The sequence below is a fragment of the Caloenas nicobarica genome, chromosome 2 (genome assembly GCF_036013445.1).
Source record: "Caloenas nicobarica isolate bCalNic1 chromosome 2, bCalNic1.hap1, whole genome shotgun sequence".
Taxonomy (NCBI): domain Eukaryota; kingdom Metazoa; phylum Chordata; class Aves; order Columbiformes; family Columbidae; genus Caloenas; species Caloenas nicobarica.
In genome coordinates, this window is record NC_088246.1 from 152,752,302 (window position 1) to 152,771,811 (window position 19,510).

Genomic DNA, 19,510 nt, shown 5'->3' on the forward strand with positions numbered 1-19,510 from the left:
ATTTGCACCCACCTCTTTTCATAAAACTCAAAGAAGATTCACCGTTTTTGAGATACCTATTCTCACAACCTCAGCGGGTTCTGGTTGATGAATTCAGAAGTTTTGGGGGCCAAGTTAAACAGACAGAGTGACCAAATGAGGCTAAAAAGGAATCCTACACAGTTACCACTACTTACCTTCTTTATACTCTTTTTTTTCATCTGATTTCAGCTTTGCCAACTGCCTACATTAAGAAAAAGGACAGAGAAGAGAAGGGAGAAAAGAATTATTGTATTAGAATAATTATATAAAAGTATTGTATTGTATTATTCCCTATTAAGTCTAGGGAACCTGACCAAGTTTATAATCCTGTTCCATGTCATGTAAAGAAAAGCCTGTGGACCATACAGAGGATTCAGATCCCAAGTCTGCTGTATACCATATGCAGACAGCTCTATAAAGGCATAAATTTCCTAATCTGCTAATCTTGAAGTCTCAATAGTGCACATAACATCTCAGTACCCAAAGCAGAGGAGAGATCTCAAAGGAGTTAGGAAAAGATGAGCGTTTTTTATACAATCAGAAGACTTTCACTGAGACTTGGCGGTGTGCTCCCCCACCCCACGCTTAAGCAATAACCACCTGTGGTGGTCACTGCATCCCACTGAAGTTGGATTTTAGGGAGATGGATGGCAACACAGTCGCCAAGAGCTGGCTGGTGCAGTGACCCAGACGTCTTGCGCGTATATAACTAGAATTCAATCACCTTACTCCATACGTAGCGGGCAGCCCAGGGCTTGCTGAGCTTTCCTGCAGGGCAGCGGGCTGCACACCAGGATCTCCCCTTGGGTAGGGATGTCTCTCAAGGTTACTCCTTGAGGTTGAGAGAATCCTTATTGCATCAGATACTCGGTAAGCGAATTGGGAATAAGTGCTCTGAAACTTGGTAATCTTAGCTAAGTGATACAAAGGATTGATTGCACATATATTATCCTTTACACATAAACCATTGACCAAGTCTAGGACTGAGTCTGGATCCAGCCACATCTAGACTCCTCTCTGAGAAGAAGTTTGGAATGCAAGGGGGTCCTCTCTGAACCTCATGACTCCCTAACGGTTTTGTCTGACCCCATCCTCTATGCAGTAAATAATCAAGTGTACCTTGCCATTAAATCTTGTTGAACCACTGTCACATTTACCACTGAACTTTCTTAACTCACTGTTTTATAAAGCATATTGCTGCTTCTCTTTTGTGAGTGAACTGCATCACTCTCACTCTTTCCATGACATATGAAGAGTAATTCTAGTTCTAGGATACTGGCACTGACATGAACATAATCGTATTCCTCTGCAGATTTTTAGCTGTAGATTTATCATGATGTGACTAATCGTACATGCTTTCACTTTTTAATTCTATGACTTGAACAGAGATTGGACATTTAAAAATACAATACCTGGTAAAGTGTCTTCGATTGACATTTTCACTTAATATTCCCATGCTTTTGTCAAAGCTAGAGTCTGAACAGGATGACACCTTTTTTTTCATTGATCTTAAACAGTGTCCATTGAAACATTCAGTTTTGCCAGGTGAAAATTCCTAGGGCAAGAAGGAAACAGGAACATATTTATCTGAACTATGTATGTTGAGCTAAGAAGGAAATTCTCCTTCATTTAGGCAAGTTTATTCTGTAACTCTTCTGACCTGATAGCGGTGAAACTAGTGGCAGGTAAGACTTGAACCACTTCTGCACCAAGAGGTAGCTCTCAGAAAAACAAACAAACAAGACCAAAATAGCTTTCAAAGCTAAAGCTCCCCTCCACCATGCTTTTCTTGTGGACAACTTGAGCTTAATACCCTTTGAAAAAAATAACTGCAGCAAAGCCTTTCACATAAACTTAGCATTTTGTGGAAAACAACAACAACCACAACACAAAAACCAAAACCCACACCTTTATTTCTAATTGGTTCAGAGGAGCAGTCAAGCTTGACCTTGCATGTCCTGGGTTTAAAATCTAGCTAAGAGAGTTTTTCTCCTACTTCTGTTCCACTTATGACTGCATCAAAAGATTTCCTTCAGGAGGATGGCATTTATCCATGGGAAACCAAAGGGAACTCAATATACACATTTTAAATGGCTGTTGATCTTGTTCACATTGGTATCTCTGCAGGGAGGATGAGGACTACCACTTTCGCTACATAAGGAAAGCTGTGATGACCATGAGACTGTCTGATGGTCTTCTCTTCAGTCAACCTTGATCAGTTCATTCCCACTGTTCACCTGACAACTTCTCACGATACGACAGACCTTTGGCATGAAGAAGATCTCAATCCCCTGTCCTTAGCTCCTCATTTTAAAGAGCACCTCCCTTCCTGCAGTCCTCTGCGCTGGTGGAGCAAGGCCTTACAAGATGCCTCCCATAGCTGGCTTTTGAATTTGGGCATCTGAGATGAAACTCCTAAAGCAGGGTGTCAAACTCATTTTCACCGGGGGCCACGTCAGCCTCGCGGTTGCCTTTCAAGGGCCGAATGTAATTTTAGGACTGCGTCAATGTAGGAGTAGTTACATTTATACAGTCCTAAAATTACATTCAACCCTTGGAAGGCAACCACGAGGCTGACGTGGCCCCCGGTGAAAATGAGTTTGACACCCCTTACCTTAATGACATTTTCTGCTTCTCAGATCCAGCACAGATTGATGTAATGAGAGGCAGTCTGATCTGTGACACCTTTGGCATTTTTAGTCTCAAAGGTTTAAGAAAGAATTCATAACATAAAGCCTTTTGATTAATTTTTATTTTTACTGAGCCCTAGGTTTATTTGAAGAAGGCAGGTTTTTGTGCACACCCACAGATAGGAGTATATAAAGACTTAAACCAATAGTTCAGGAATTCATCACTGAGACAACTATAAAAAAAAAACCCCAGACCAAGAAATAGTGATGTTCTCTCATCTTTAAATGTACTCAATAGTATTCCTGCAGCTGACATGTCTATGGCTTATGTATCATCCTATAAAATCAATAGCATGCCTGCGAGCTACCCATAATGTTAGGCTAGGTGATTAAAGACTAATCTGCATGAACAAAAAGCAGCAGAGAAGTACATGTGGGCAGAGGCAACTTGGTAAGGCCGCTCCTGCCAAGGCCATCGGTCACCCCAGGCCAGGCTCCAGGGTGACGGACCCGTGGGACATGGGCGAGAAAGGCCTGGGGGTCACAGAACAGACCCAGCGAGGGCCCCTGCCTCGCTCATGCCAAACACCACAGTCTGTCTTGGCTTATTTATGTATTTAATAGTGGTTTTATCCGTGTCCCAGGGCACAGAAGTCCAAGTGCCAGTGACAGAAGGGCCTGCACCATCACTAACAGACCCTGGGCCAGCGCAGGCAGCGTTAGAGGCCACGGTAACTGGGCTCGGAGATTTGGGAACCAGGCACTGCAATGGCCACAAATCTGGGCCAAATACTGGAGAGACCAGAGGGGTCTGAGCCAAGTGCTGGGCTGAGGGGCAGCTACTGGAGAGGCTGTAGGTCTGGGCCAGGGACCCATCTGTGTAACTGGGAGACCAGGCCACCCCGGGCCAGTTACTGGTTTGATGGAGTGTCTAAGGACAGTTACAGAGGGATACACGTAGTATAGGTGTGCATTTTATGTCTGTGAGCACACACGTGGGGTCTAAATACCAGTAACTGGACGGGGCTGTGCACCCCTGGGGCTCACACACCCGCCTGCCAGAGACTGGGAGACCCGGGCATCTGGGGCAGCCACAGACAGACTGGGCGGACAAAGCCAAATAATAGACGGATCCATGTTATATGTGTGTGTCTGTGTGCATTTTGCCACTAATGGGATTCCATTCTGATCAGCCAGAGAGGGAAGCAGGATCAGGCCATTTGTAGTGTTCACAGGGCTACCTCACGCGGCTGCTCCGAACACACAGCACTTTCAAATAAGGACAACTTTTTAAGTAAGAGGCTATATTTCTAAATACATGATCACTTGTGAAATAAGACCAAAAGCTGGGAGCAACTCTGGAAGATTTAGCTTGCTTAAACTTCAAGATACAGGAGTTATGACTGCCACTTCAGATATTTCTGCTTCATTGATCTAGAAGTAAATATTCCTTGGGAGAAATCTCAAAGGTTTGCCATATCATTTATAAGATGACTGCAACAATATGCTTCACCAATCTCTGGGCCAAATCCCAGACTGAAAAAAGAACAAACACTTATAGAATGTCAGCACAGATGTTAAAAAAAAAACCAGTATAATGACCTGAGAAATCTTTCTGTGTATACTTAGGCACTTGTTTGCCTTTTAAAAAGCATTTTTAATGCAATGTTCCCAATACAATACTTGTGATATTCATTATCCTCTCTACTGCCCTTTTACCTCAATCTTGGCTCAAATTAGGACAGGGGCAAACCTGGTATATTGCTAATTCTGACAGCTCTCCATTAGTAGGAAAGCATCCCAGTTTGATGAGATGGCAGACACCAAGAACCATTAAGTTAACTCCAGGAAGCCGCCAGCAGAGCAAGAATATCTAACTCTTATCAACCTAATCAGGCTGAAAAAATTCACACTCAAGAAGCAAAATTCAGTAAAAGTAAATGGCTAACCTGGAAAGATGAAGCAACTGGAGGAAAGAATTTTGTAAAGTATTTTAAATTTTGAAAGCATTTCATATTTTGTTACTTTTCTCAATTGTTTCTAGAAAGTCTTTTTAAGAAAACTGTGTTTAGCTATCCTGTATCTCTGCGGAAGTAACTATGTTGAAGCACTATCAGAACAGACAAATGAGCTCACAAGGCTGTGAGCTCTGGTGCTGAGCTCCCTATACAGATAAGTCTGAAGGCTTAGCCTGGAAAAGTGCCAGTTTCCACTTTGCCCAGACAAGGGGAACTCTGGAGCACACTGCCCTCAAATACAGGTCACTGGACAACAACTTTCTTCAGCCTGGGGAATTACACCAGACCTGCAGACACACAGCTTCTGGAGGGACAGTAACCACTTTAGATCTGCCATGGGACGCCTTGGGACTGGCAACTTGGAAGAGAATAAATTCATTAGATGCTGGTTTACCTTAGACTTTCCACCATATGCTCCTTACTCTCTATGGATGAAATAAGCTAAAGAATTAGAGAAAAATTGTGTGCTGATATCAGAAAAACTGCAAAAGTTGTCACCACCAAGTCCTTGCACATCAACAAGACAGGAAAGAGGCACTAGGACTTGAACATGCAGCCATCATTATCATCTCTGTCATCTCAGGCATTTCTGCATTGTCTCTGCAGTTTGAAAGCTCCAGCAAAGCCATGGCCATCCTACAAATGAAGAAAGAATGACTCCATGCCTCAAAGCATGGGAAAGGTCTGGGGGGGGGGGGAAAAAAAAGGCAAAACAAAGTTTCATAATGAAGATTCTGCTTTGCTTTCAGTGAAAAGTTTACATTTAGCTTCCTCATTCCTGTTCTCCACACTGAAGACTCGTGTCAGCTGCTTTATCTGCTTGACTTGGCACAGCCTGTGTGCAACAGGCAGCTGAATTCCCTGTAGCCTCTGACAACTGTTTCTAGTGCAGACTGCAAAAGCAAAGCAGCGGTCTTTGAGCCGATTCCATGAATGTTTGTAAAGAAAACAAAACAAAGACGACAAAACCAAACAAACAAATCTACTGCCCCAAGGATTTCCTCCTTCTTAGTTCAGTAGTCTTGAAAATAATGAAAAATATTAATCCATACAACTAAAAATCCTGAAAGAGTTCTGCTGGAAGGAAGCAGAGTCCACTCCAAGGCAAGGCTCCCCTGAAGAGCAGACCACTTCTGAGTTGGATCTGCTCTGCCTCTATTTGTCATGGAATACAGGACACCCTGCGGAGAAGAGCCTGACTTGGAAAAAGCACAGAAGAGTTTTAGCTTTTGAAGGCTACATTAAAAACAATGAACTTCTCAAAGTGAAATGTTTCAGTTATTAAAGTAGCAACACTGAGATGCAGATAGCATGGACTACTTAACGTCCTTTATAATAATGTAAATTGCCTCTTTTCTACTAGAGTAGATTAAAATCATAAAAAGCTTAAGTAAAATTTTCACTATTTTACGTTACACACGTAAGTGCCTTAATTAAGTACAAATTAGTCCCGATTACTAAACAGAGCTTTGCTTTTAAAGCATCCAAAGCAGTACCTGTACACTTGACTAGAGGAGTATTTCACAGGCACTTCGGGCCCGCTAGAACACAGTTACAGGTCACACATATTCTGTGTCGAGTGCTGGTTTTGATACATTTCTGTCATCAAAACAGCGAGCGCTCTCTCTATGAGGGTTACCACAATTAAAGTAAAGCGGTCTCCAAGACATTTTTAAGATAACTTTTTAGGTAACAAATTTAACCAAAGTAAAGGGGGAAGTGGAAACGCCGATAACACAGCAAACCGCAAGGCTACGTAGAAAGTTTGCATTCCGCGGGCTGCGGGCGCCCCGGGGCCCGTCTCTCCCCACGTTGCCACCGGTCCCCCGGTTGTACCGAAGCCCCTTTAGCTGCGGGGCCACCGGGAACGGGTGGCTGGGCTGCAGAGAGCGGCCCCGGCCGCTTCTTCACCCGCGGCCCCGCAGCCTGAGCCCTCACGTTTCCCCGGTTTCCCTCCAGGTGATCCCGGCCTCCCGCGCTGCTCCGCGGGGACGCGGCTCCCCCGGCTCCTCCCGGCCGGCACCGGGAACCCCCCCGCGCCGAGCAGCCATCGGGCGCCTCCCCGGGCCCACGGCCCAGCGCCTGCCCGAGGCCCCCACGGGGCCGGGGCTCGCTCCTCCCCGGTACTCACGGCCTGGTCGGCTCTCCTGGTCCCCCTGGATCCCGCGGCCCTGGCGGCGGCCGCGGCAGCTCCGGAGCGCGTCCATATGCGGCGGCTGCTGAGTGCGGGGGGCTCCAGGGAGATGAACTCGGAGCTGGAGTTCATGATGTCGAAGCGGGGCCGGCGGCGGCCGTCCCGGGCCGCGGGGCTGGGCGGGCGGGCGGCGCTGCCCCGCAGGACCACCATGTGGGCAGGAGGGACGGGGAGCGCGGCCGCTCCTGCCGCCGCAGCCCGCGCGCCGTTCGCTTGCCGCCTTCCCCCCGGATCCCTCCGCCTCGCCGCCTTCCTTCCGCCCGCCGCGCGCTCCGGCCCGCCCCGCCGCTCCCCGCGGCCGCTGGTCCCTCCGGCAGCTAGTCCCGGCGCGGGCCGGCGGAGGGACACGCACCGCGCTGCGGCCGTTTGATATTTTTGGCGCGGAGAAGTTGCAGCAGGCTGCTTTGCCGGCGCGGGATTGGCTCGGCGGCGCGCGCTGCGCCCGCCCCTCCGCCGCTTCCCGCCGGCAGGGGGCGGGGCCGCCGGGCTTAAAGGGGCCGCGCCGCAGCGCGCCGGCGCTTTGTGGCTCCGCGTCTCTCTGCACCGCCCCCGAGCGGTCCCCGGCTGGGAGAGGCCGCGCGTCCCGCGGCCCCAGCGCTGCTCCGGCCGTGCCCGGGAAGCGCCCGAGGCCAGCCGGGATGGCGGCCCCGCCGCGCGGCCGCGTTTCCTCGGGGAAGGCGTAGCCGGTGGCTCCCGCCGCGCCGGCACTTCCTGCGCCGCCCGCACCGCCGCCCGGGCCGGCCATGGCGCGGCCGGCGGCCGCCTACGAGGTGGCGGTGCCGCCCCGCCCCGCCTGCGCCTACACCAGCTGCTACTGGTAAGGGCCGCGGGGCGGGGGCGGCCCGGGACGGGCTGCGGCAGCGGGGGATGTGGGGCCCGCGGCCCCCGCGCCAGGGGAGGGTTGCACTGGGCACAGTGTCTTCCCGGGAAGGGTTGTGAGGCACTGGAACAGGCTGCCGCCATCCCTGGAGGGCTTTAAAAAACACATAGGTGAGGTTCTGAGGGACATGGTTTAGTGCCAGTGTGGGGTTTAGCGCCTGGACTGGGTGATCTTGAGGGTGTCTTCCAACCGAAATGATTCTGTGGTTCCATTCCGTGGGCTGGAGTTGGTGCTGGGCGACTTCCCAGCAGCCGTCGCCTCTCGGCTCACTAGGAATGAAGGGGAAAAAGTAATCACTTATTGTGTTTTACAGTGAGGAGAACGTTTGGAAACTTTGTGACTACATCAGGAGTCGGGATCAATACCCTTTAGAAGAATTTTATGCTGTTTTCATATCCAATGACAGGAGGATGGTGAGTTGATGTGATCCGAGTGCCGCTATGGAGAGGTTCGGGCCTTCAGACCGCAGCCCAGCGTAGGTGAGATGTGGTCCCAGGTCTTCAGACCACAGACCAATGTAGGTGAGACATGAGCCCAGGCATTTTAACCACAGCCCAGCGTAGGTGCGATACTGGCACAGCCTTTAGACTGCAGCCCAACCCATGAGGTGTGCTCCAAAGCCCTCTTGCAGCTGCTTTTGGCTCAGAGGTGTGCAAGCCACACCACAGGAGATCTTTGAGTTATCTGATGCATTCAGGACCATGCAAAGAGGCACGATGCCCCTATGAGCTGTAGGGGTAATGCCTCCCTGTAATTTGTCACTTTAGGTGCAAGATTACATTATGTGGTCTGGGATAGTATCTCAAACTTCATGCTCCTGAAAGGCAGAAACTAGATTAAGTTTTCTGACTGCAGCACAGATGTTAAGATGATGAGGTGGGTAAGGTAGCAATAAACTAACCAATTAACCTGAAATTAATCTGAAAGGTTTTATTCACTTCAGATTTATTCACTTATAACTTTCAGATTCCACTCTGGAAGCAGAAATCAGGACATGGAGCTGAGCCTGTTGTCTGGGTGAGACATCCTGTTCCTTCTCAGTAACTTTGTAGTTGATAGCTGCAGGATCAGACACGGGCAGCGTCAGCCATCCTCACTGTAACAAACCGCTACATTTATGTTCCATCAGAACATAAACACTTTTTTACTGTGAGGGTGGTGGAGCACTGGAGCGTATTTTCCCAGGGGGTTGTGGAGTCTCCATCCTTGGAGCTATTCAAAAGCTGTCTGGACACGGTCCCAATCAGCTGGCTCTTGATGTCCCTTCTTGAGCACATGACCTCCAGAAGTGCCTTCCAACCTCAACCATTCTGTAGCTTTTTATTATTTGTTATTCTTTTACAACAGATTTATAACGAGTGTAGATCTGGTGCTCCTTTTTACCATTCATCATAACTTAACAGTGAGACTGTCAGTAAAATCTACAGATGACAAACTTTAACATTTGTAAAAGTACATAACAGATTTGTGAAGATTATTATCTGGTTATTGTTGAAGCTACCAACGTTGTAGAATAATGAGGAGATGTCTGTACTTATAAGAAGTAAAGGGATTAAAATATCCATGTAGGCCTGACAGAGGATAGAAAAATAAAAGCAATATATGTATTCAGATGTCAGCAATTAAACTCACCCATAAATGGTGGCTTCAGAGTGTCATTTGATCAATTAATGATCAATTAATCAGTAATTGCGAATACAGAATTCCTTTCAAATATGTGTCATTACAGAGTTCTTTCAGTTATCTGGCATGGAAAAAACTGTTTCCTGTGGCAATTTCTGTTTCTGAAATTCTGCAAAATAATCTGCAAACCTCTGAAGTTCTGTGCTTTGTGAATCATTCATTTGCTCCCAAAATATCAGTATATCTATGGTACAAAAAAGGTGTAGTTTAAAAAGAGATCCAGGTGCTACGAAGATGATCTAAAAAGGAATAGAAGAGTCAGGAAAGGCCACTGCAGAATGTGGATTTCTCGTAAAAAAATAATGGATTGAAAGGTGTTTTAACTTTGATGTTTCAGTGGACGGTGGGATATGTAAACCTTGTAGTTAATTTTTCTTATACTCTGTCATAGATTGTTCTAAATATTGTTGTATATGTATAATACATTGATCTGGCAAAATAACTTGCCCAAGATCTTTTTCATTCCAATCCTTTTATGGTTTTGTTTAATATTGAAAGTGCCAAAAGACAGTTCTTCAAACTTTTGTGTGTGTGAGTGGATTTAATGTAAGCTTTAGTAAGGTGTTGACAGCTACCTTCGATTGAATTTTGGAAAACAGCAGTGTATGTACCTGTCACCTAACATAAGTAACTCCAGTTTCTCCAAACCTTCACCACACCTGTGTTTCTTACAAGTTAAGGAATAAAACTGCACCTCAGAACCCAGGTGTCAAGACAAAATAGTTACCTTGAAAAAGTGTGATATAGTACCCGTAGGTGTGTTTTCCCAGCTTCAAGAGCTACTACAAGAATTCATCTTAATCCTACGATCCTCTTGATCTGAGCTGTTTCCTGTGTTTTCAGCTGCTTCTGGCAGCCAAACTCACAGCACTCACAGACCACGTTACTGCGACAGGTACAACATCCCTTATTAGAAGACATCACTAGGTGGTTTTAATGTTAAGCTATCATATAACATACCATTGTGAGCTTTTATTTGGGACTGGGTCTTAGCCAAAAATGCTTACCCCACTAAACTTTTGCATTTTGGTGTTGAACATGAGAGATTTGCTGTTTTCTTAGGAGCGGCACAGACTTTAGCTGTCCAGGCTTAAATCAAAGGAGGCTGCAAAGGGAGGGGGAGGATACCAAGGCTTCTTGAAAGGTGCAATGGGCGAGACAGGCATTAGGAAATCTCTCTCCTGCTGCCAGAAGTGTTACAGGCTTAATACTTCAAGGGCAGAAAACAGCTTCTACGTTTTGTTCTGTAGCTTCTACATTTAGGAAGCTTTTTTTTTTCCCTTTCTCTTTGCCACTTTCTCCTTAACAGCTGTTTAACTAATGACAATTACTCTTCTTTCCAGGACTACCATGTTATTCTACTTCATGTTTCCAGTGGGGAACAGAACTTCATTTATGATCTTGACACGGTGTTGCCATTTCCTTGTCCTTTTGACCTGTACAGTGTGGAGGCTTTTAGGCTGGATGATGGCCTTCGTCCAGAATTTCACAGGTGAGGATGTAAAACATGAAAGACCATGAATGTTATTTCATCAAATGGAAGCTGAAGTTCTCTTTGTGGGTGCATAGTGACAGAAGTTTTCTCTTATATTCCAGTAAATAAATGTCCTGCATTATTTTTCTGAAGCTCCTTACCTTAGTCATAAAAAGCCCTTTTCTTTCCTATTGTAGTTTTCTTGTTAACTAGTTAACTGCTTGGCACGATATTGCTGATTTACGTATTTAATGAAATTAATGCTCCTTGATGGGAGAAGGGGTTCTTGTTCTAAGTGACTAATGCGGTATTGTTTACACACATCTTTTGATACAATTTTGCATTATTACTTAGGAAAATCAGAATGATTCGAGCAGATTTGTACTTGAAGACCTTTGCTTCAGACAGATCTCATATGAAAGATGCAAATGGGAAATGGCAGAAACCTCCTCCTTCATACCCTTGCATTCAAACTGCAGGTAAGCTGCTGGAGCTTCTTTTTCCTGCTTATACGATTGAATGACAGAGTCGAAGATGCACACAAGAAATAAATATACTTCCATAACATGTGTCCAGAAGGACATCCAGCTAGCTTATTATTTCATATAGAAAAGAAATAGGGCTGTAAAGCATTTGGCACTTCCCTTTCTGAACATGTAAAGCCTAGCATGCCTCCTGGCATTAACCATTATCAAACACTAATTACTGATCTTCATAAACTGAGCAGAGAAGGAGAGGTAAGTAATACTGTTCTTTTCTTACAGCAGGGAACTGAAGCAAAGAGGCCAAGTATAATAATTTGCTTAGGGTCACAAAATGAAGGTTTAACATGCTGATTATACCACACTTTTGCTGGCAGGTCCCATCCTGCCAGCACAGGTTGTTTTGACAGGAGGAAGTTTTCAGGCTCTGCTCAGTGTGCAGGATTTGCCTGCACGAGTTGTTTGATGTTTCTCTACCAGGTGAATGGACCTGAGGATGCTTTAAGGCAAACTGGCAACTCAGCAAGTTTTTGCCCAAGCCTTAAGCCTCTTTGAGTGCTCCTATAGATTACAGCCTCTTGGCCAAGCAGGGAAGTGAAGGCTTGCCATCTCTTCTGTAGAGCTGCTTAAACTATTCTTATCACACAACATTTCAGCTTATATTCTAATCATGCGCTTGGCAAGCTGGCTAGCATTAGACATGTGTTTGTTTGTTCTCTTGTTTTCTTCCCAGATGGAGAAAAGTGTGGTGAAGTTTTGCTTTGAAAGAATTTTCATGTTATTGCGCTGCATGTATGGCTTTGTTGCTTTTTTTATTAATAATGCAGTACTGCTATGTATTTATGTTAGAGAAGACAGGGTTAAAGGAACATGTTGTGTTTAGGTCCAAGTTTATTGTGGTTTTAAGTTGCTGGGAAGTTAATTCTCAATCTTTGCTTTGGCTTCTAAGGAAGCTTGGTGTTTCACACTAGAGCAGAAGTGAATTACAAATGTGGGCAGGAGCACAGATGCAATCTCCATTGTGAAGCTTTATGTGTTTTCTAGACAATCCAGGCTATGAAGCACCTTAAATTCTATAGCTTGGTCCTCATCTCCAGTAAAGTTTTATACAAAGGTAGTGTGGCGAGTGGAGAAGGCCGGAACTGCAGTTCACGGTTTACTGTTAGCTGAAGCCTTCTCTGTGCTCAAGATGTTTTTTCTGTGGAAACCCATAGCTACAGACCCAGGAACTCTCCCCTTACGTCTTGCTTGGCTGAGCTTTACCTCACTGATGAGCAACAGCCACATGGTCGCAACCAGCCTCCAGATTGTCTCTGTGATGTTGGTAGATAGTGAAAGATCGTTGTTCCTCTTATGCTTTATTTCCTTGCTCTGTGCCTTGCCATGCTGAAAGAAACATCCAGAGGTCATCCAATCCAGCAACTGCTCAAAACAGGGGTTCCTTAGGGCTCAGTCTAGTTTTGAACACCTCCAGCAATGGAGATGCCACCAGATTTCTGGGCAATCTGTTCCAATATTTGACAACTATCATTTTAAAAAAAAAAAAAAAAATCTAAGTTGGTAGCCTCATCAGTATCCCGATAATCATTTTCACAAATCTATCATCAGAATCTCCCATGTTTCACCTTGCTTTCTTTGCTACTTATCCTGTCACCAGGCTCCTCCAAGAAGGGTCTGGCTCCATCTTCTTCGTGTCCTCTGGTCAGGTAGATGTAGACATCAGTAAAGCCTCCCCTTCATCTTCTCTGTTTAAGACTGAACAGGCCCAGTTCTCTCAGCCTCTCCTTGGATATCACGTTCTCCAACCCCAAACAACTTGATGGTTTTTCTACTGGGCTCACTCCAGTATGCAGAAATAGATTGTATCAAGTCTAGGATGTCTAGTTCAAGTTGTCTTTCATTCAGTACCAGTTTCTCCAGATTTATTTTTTGCCTTCCCTGTATTCACTTGAGATACCTTTTAACGACACATAGTTCAGCGTGCACCGTGCTGTAAGTCAGGGAGCAGTCCGGGTTTAATTGCTTTGGAACTGGCATGTGCTTTAACTTTTAGCTGAATTTAAGTCCCAAGCTTCAGTGGTGCAGTTCTGTAGGTGAGCACGTATCCTGCAGACCAACATACAGGTTTAGAAAGTCAACAAGTGGAATTGGTAATTCTCTTCCTTCAAAGACTGGTGATGTCGGAGTTTTTATCAGGCATAAAAGCACCTTACTTTAAACTTGAGGGAAAAGTGGGTGGTAGACCTTTTGTTATCATAACAGAGCCTGGGGTATTAATGTTCACATCTGTGCCAAATTCCATTGCAGATAACTATTTTCTCCCTGCCGTTTCACTAAGATAGAGAAGTCTGCTTTCAGTGTTAATTTGTGTTTGCATAAGATTAAATTGCTTACATATTGCATGTTAGAGGTGACTGCAATTTAATGTCTGACAGAATTGACCACGTATTGTTTTAGTATCAATTTATTCGTGAGGCAGATTTAGATCAGAGCATTATTATTATTATCATTACTATTTTGCTGTCATTTAGAGTACTCAAATTCCTAAGCTCTTGAGAAGATTATTACAAAAGCGTACAATGTTTTTATATTACTTCTGTTTGCTATATTTCTTGTTTGATGTTAAACAAATGTTTGAAGACTGAAAAAATACAATAAAAGTTTATTTTTTTTAATGTACAAGGATTGTGCCATTAGAAAGAAATGTACCTGTGAACTCTGTCTATTTAAAGATAATCAGCACTCCTGTACTATTGTGTTGATACAATTTGTTAATGTTAAAACATATTAGTTACATTTACATACACTGCTCTTCTTATCCCACTTGGTTTTAAAGCTTTTAGTAAACTTTAAAAAGACAAGAATGTTTGCTTTTGGTACTAAAATATTGCCCTTCCAGAGAAGAGCAGCTGTTAAGCGTGAATATAACACTTTAGAAAAGGAAATTCCTTAGATACTAAGTCAGATGTAAGCTAAACAGGACCATCGTTAGAATAATGTAATTACCCAATGTGGAGCTAGGACAAGATACAGGGACCAGTGATCCTTTTTTATGAAGTATACCAGGAAATGTTAATGCCTATGAAATTCCTTTTCAAATTGAATTAAGGAATCTCTATCAGTAACCCATTAAGCATTTTTTTTACTACTACTAGCTCAAAAGGAATAATTCTTAAACTGTATTGGTGCTGCTCATGGAGTTGCAAAATAAACCTTCTAAAATAAGCTTAAGTGATAAATTCCAGGCCCTGTTGAAAAGAATTGAAGCTGGAACTAGGTAATTATTTTTTTAAAAATCTTAGCATTACTTTAAAAAAATGACCCCAAACCAACCAACCAAACAAAACCACCTCAAACTGCACGTGTTAAGCATTAGCCTTTCACAACTGGCTCTGCTGTTGCCTTTTCCCAGAGCTCGGCCTCTGTGTTCCTTGTTGGTGTTGCTCCGGCCCCTGCTCTGCCAGGAGAAGCTGCCCAGCCTGCCGGGTGCTTGGGGCTTCCTCAGCCAGCCCTGTCCTCATGGCAGCTCTGCTGAAAGAAAACAGGGGCAAGTCTGATATTTTCTCCAAATAATAAAAAGAAGATACGATTTGGGGCATGGATTTATCATTCTAGGGCTGGTGAACCCAGCCTGGGGTTTTCTTTTAAGTCTCCACAAATTAACGAGATCTGATTCTGCTTAGTTTATGAGTCTTGATGAGCTGAGCCCTCCTTAAGGCAAGCCTGTGTAAAATACAGCTTGCACAGTGCATTTCAGAATTCCTCTAACAGATGGTCTTACGGTTTATATACAATTGTTAGCATCAGCTCTCACGCTGAAAAGCACTGGTTTGAATTTCAGCTCTCCTTAGGTGTTTAGTAGCACACTGGCAGGATTGTTTTGTAAAGGCTTTTTCTTTTTATTATTATTAAAATCCCTCATAGTCATAAATGATGAGGGTTTTTTTGTTTTGTTTTGAAGTGCATGAATAGGACAGCTGAGAAATTCTGGCAGCAGTGTGTATGATGTATCTATGTAACAGGTGAGCTACTAGCCAGGCAGATGTCTGCAGTCTCCTGTATGTCCTCTCTGAGGTGGTGGCAGGATCCTGGTGAAAGCAAAAAAGCACTGATACAGGTAAAAGTAGCTCATGAGCACTTCAGGGGAACCTTCTGCTCCCCTCCTTTTAGAATAAAACTGCAGTCTGTCAAGTTAGGTGCTTCACGAGCTTTTGTGGAAGTAAAAAATCAAGTCAGCACAGAGCCAATAAAAGTACATCTAAGAATAGGAGTATTTAAATTCTGTGAGTGGCTTATTGAAATTACAGCACTTTCTGTGAAAGCTAATGTAAGGTGACCAGCTTTGCTCTACACTGAGATGGACCAGGATGGTTTGCACAGTTCTGTCCCAGCTGTGGGGACGGCACCCTCCAGCTGAGCATGGTAACAGCTTTTCCGACTCTGCCTGCAAAAACACTTCTCTCCCTGCTCAGGCAAGGGACAGGGATCTGAGAAGAACTGTGAACACCTACGCAAGTCTCTGAAGAGCCCGGTTTCCTAAGTATTTTAGGTGCCCTCAAGGTTAGGCAGCAGCAGAGCTGACCTTGGAGGCTTTGTCTCAGACTTGTTCACCTCCCGCAGCCCTTTGGCAGCCGTTATCACACAGAGTCAGTCCCAGGTCTGTGAGCCAAGCCAAGGCTTGGCTGAAACATTGGCTTTCCAACTGCTGTTGGCAGAAGCCACAAGTGTCATGGCTGACAATGATGTCTTCTGATAGTGCATGGCCTTTTATTTTGTCCCTGCTTGGGGCAAAAGTGTCAGACTTGGTTATAAAAATGAAATTATGCAAGAATCCCAGAATGTACCAGCTGGGTCTCATTGGCAGTATGTGTGCGTAACAAAGTGGGTTTGGTCAAAGAGGAAGGTGAGCTCTGAGCATGAACAAGTGCGAGCTGGTATAATAGCCACAGCACCTGAGGACGGCTGCAAATGTAATGTAAATCTTAAAAAAAAAAAAAAAAAATCTGATGCTCTTGACCTTGTATAAATGTTATATAAAGCACTTTCCTTGATTTTTGTGGAGAAATCCTTTTGGTTTTTCAACTGTAGCATCCAGATGTCTCTCTTGTAAATTCTGCTGTTTGTTACTCTTCATCTGCCTGGGGGAAAGGACTTTGTGGTGTTCTCATATGTTTTTGCAGAGCTGTTTCCTAAAGCTGCCAGGTCTAACATAACATGCATGGTGCTCAGATACAGCACATGAGCAAGAAGAGTAGTACAGAGAGACTGTTATCTCATGAACTGAGTAAGACGAGAGAGGTCTCACAATGTTTTTTCTGTGGATAGCTCTCATACTGCTTCAGTGCCATCTACTGACTGGTTCTTAAACCATCCACTCTTCACAGGAATGTTATTGTTTGCTTTGTTAAAACAATTTTTCGTTTCATTAAACTTCTCTGATGGACTGTGTTATGCTCTGCCACAGTCCTTCTGAATTCAAGAGAATATTTTACTTCCTACGGACATTGTGACAGCAACTTCCAAGTTGCTAACAACAGCAGCTGTGTTTGTAACTCTGCTGGAACAATCCCCTTTGGGCTTCTTTACCATTCACAGAACAGTTTTATGAAATTATTATTCTACTATGCTCAGTGCACATAAAGCAGGGGATTATTTATTTTTTCAAATCGTAAACTACATGAAAAATTGCATTAATATGAAAACAAAAGCATCTGGGAGGAAAAGACAAGTTGGGAATTGAAAAACAGGCTTACCAGTCCTACCAGCAAGCAAGAGCTGTTATCTGCTGCTAATTGTTCTTGAGCTACAACAGCAAATTGGCTGAGCTGGTGCTATTTTAAATCCCCAAATAATCAGGCAGAAATTGGCCCTGTTCTGCCAGGCTCACTTCAGCAGTAGGAGATGCTTGGCTGAACGTAAGGATTTTCAGTCTGCAGAGCCCAAACAGGTTAACAAGAAAAGAGTTTGAGGCCAGACCTCGGAAGTGGTGAGAGCTGGGATTACGCAAATCACCAACTGTGCCGCAGTGTGGATGTGGTGCAAACAGAGGATTTTGGGGACTGGATTATAGCTGGGACTCCTGGGTCCAGGATTCCCAAACATTGTCTTCCCTTCCTCGCTTACGCTGTCCATAATGGTAAGCCTAATTACACAAGCTTTTTGCAGCCGAAGCAAATTCTGTCCTATGGATTTTCTAATCCATTCATTAGAGCCTACTCTTGTTTGGTTCTTAATCCTTAAATGTGCACATGAATCATCCATGTTAAAATAAATACTTAAATATAGCAGGAGAGCTATAACAGTAAATCCAATGGCTCTCCCACTCTGTTCTTTAAACACATTCTCTTCCAGTTTTCTTTTAATGGGCATTTAAAAAGATGTATTTGTGCAGATCGTCGGTGAGAACATAAAACAACAAGCCCACGGGTGTCTGTAGTCAGAGCTGAACAGGCTGAGGAATCAGAAAACTCTGATCAGCACAGCTCTGAGTCAGCAAAGCTGGTACCAGGCCAGCTCCAGAAACTGGACGTATCAGGCACCTGAACCCAAAAGCGCACACCAGCACTTTGCACTGAGCTCTCTGGGATCCATGAGCGGGACAGAATGGTTTCTGCCTCCCCGTGGGGGTCAGAGCAGACCAAACTCCTGGCAAAGAGCAGTCATGCTCTGGGAACTGTGGCAGTTAACCTTTCCCTCCCTTTGACTTCATTCAGTTGTTCAGGATTCAAAAAAAAAAAAAAAAAAATTATTTGCCCCCAGCCTGGGTTTGTGCCTTTCTTCACCTGAGCATCCCTCTAGGCTATGGGCTGGCTTACCTCAGGTGTTCCCTCCGGTCTCTGTTTTCTGGCCTCGCAGTGGGCCGGGACACAGCAAGGACCAAGTTCAGGGCTGGAGAGAGGGAGCAAATACAGAGCAAATGCTGTAGGCTGGGAAATAACAAATTGTAGGTTTGCTAAGGGGTTGATCGCTTCTGAGAGACGTTAAGCAACTTCCAGCTCTGCTGGTCTGATCTAGTTCCTCTGTACTCAGTGCAAAACCTGACTCGGTTGACTTTGGTTCAGAACTTAATGGGGGAATAGTATCTCCCCTGCCTTTGAATAGCCTGATTTGTGTGAGTGTGCAGAGACTAAAAGCACATCTTGCATTGCAGTGCCATGTGTTGGTTGTTATTTGCACTCCAGTTCTTTGTCACTACTCGACCCTTCTAGGCTGCTGTTGTAGGGACAGATCTTGCTCTTTCCTACACATGGTGGCTTCTAATGACTGGGGATGCTTACTGATCTGGTAATGTGATTATTGCCATGGGCAGAGAGAGGGATCGGGGGCAAAAGCAACATTTCAGAGGCTGAAAACAGATGTTTTAGTAGCACCATACAATTTGCAGAATCTTGGTGGACTGCTGCTCAGTGTGCTATGAACTTTTTTCTATTTTGAACTGAACTATCAAGGAGTGTTTTGGGGGCATTTTCTTGATAGGTGTATACCTGTGAGAGAGAAGCTGCATCAGGAACGTAAATATTTCTGTTTTCTTGTCCTTTTTTAGACTCCAAAATGAACTTGGATGATTTCATCAGTATGAACCCCGAAGTGGGATGGGGCTCAGTATTCCCCCTTTCAGACTTTGTGCATCGATTTGGCAGGCAGACTGATTACAGCTATTCCTTGGAAGGACAGTGAAGTGGACAAAGAAGTTCTCCCTGCTTCTGTTTTGAGTGGGTGTGTTTTGTTTTGCTGCTCTTACACTGTATTTATGGTTTATATTCTGTACACGGAATAAGTATTTGGGAAAATAGAATACCCAATCAGGAATGTCATGAACTGAATAAAAGCTTTTATTTTGATTATGTAAGAATGAACTTGTTTTTTAATGTCAAATCAAAGGCTGACATCCCACCATAAGCATATCACTTTTCCATCTACTGTGCCCATATTGAAAAGAGCACTTACATGCTGTAAGAAAAGCTTTTGGAAAAAATATATGCATAAAATACTGAACAATGTAGCTCTAATTGCTACACGTCACTGTATTTTAGAAATGAGATACAGTATATTTTCTTTATGTTATGATTTCTATCACTTACATAAAGAGACAGTGCATCTCAGTTTAGTCACCAACTTTATCTATTAG

At 44.4% G+C, this 19,510-nt stretch overlaps 2 protein-coding genes across 3 annotated transcripts in view; one reads left to right on the top strand and one right to left on the bottom strand.

Moving 5' to 3' along the window:
• ATAD2 (ATPase family AAA domain containing 2) overlaps positions 1 to 7,177 on the bottom strand; it is a 35,626-nt gene extending 28,449 nt beyond the window's left edge. Inside the window, exons 1-3 of the mRNA XM_065627823.1 lie at positions 6,801 to 7,177; positions 1,434 to 1,576; positions 177 to 223 (exon numbers count right to left, since the gene is read on the bottom strand). Of these exons, the coding sequence (XP_065483895.1) occupies positions 177 to 223; positions 1,434 to 1,576; positions 6,801 to 7,016 (406 nt within the window). The 5' untranslated portion in view covers positions 7,017 to 7,177. The remainder of the gene's footprint in view (positions 1 to 176; positions 224 to 1,433; positions 1,577 to 6,800) is intronic.
• Positions 7,178 to 7,416: 239 nt separating this feature from the next.
• On the top strand, positions 7,417 to 19,206 carry NTAQ1 (N-terminal glutamine amidase 1). 2 transcript variants are annotated; one of them, XM_065629307.1, is made up of 6 exons: positions 7,417 to 7,680; positions 8,057 to 8,156; positions 8,710 to 8,760; positions 10,770 to 10,918; positions 11,255 to 11,379; positions 18,926 to 19,206. In XM_065629307.1, exons 1-6 carry the CDS (start codon positions 7,607 to 7,609, stop codon positions 19,057 to 19,059), a joined length of 633 nt encoding a protein of 210 aa, XP_065485379.1. In that variant the 5' UTR covers positions 7,417 to 7,606; the 3' UTR covers positions 19,060 to 19,206. The 2 variants fall into 2 exon arrangements, with proteins under 2 accessions (XP_065485379.1, XP_065485380.1); XM_065629308.1 differs by lacking the exon at positions 8,710 to 8,760.
• Positions 19,207 to 19,510: the final 304 nt, after the last annotated feature.

Excerpts from the sequence above, each read along its gene's own strand:
- NTAQ1 (XM_065629307.1), top strand. The coding sequence starts at position 7,607 with ATGGCGCGGCCGGCGGCCGCCTACGAGGTGGCGGTGCCGCCCCGCCCC. Across the intron at positions 8,157-8,709 it reads TATCCAATGACAGGAGGATG|ATTCCACTCTGGAAGCAGAA; the intron begins GTGAGTTGATGT and ends TATAACTTTCAG. Across the intron at positions 11,380-18,925 it reads CCCTTGCATTCAAACTGCAG|ACTCCAAAATGAACTTGGAT; the intron begins GTAAGCTGCTGG and ends GTCCTTTTTTAG.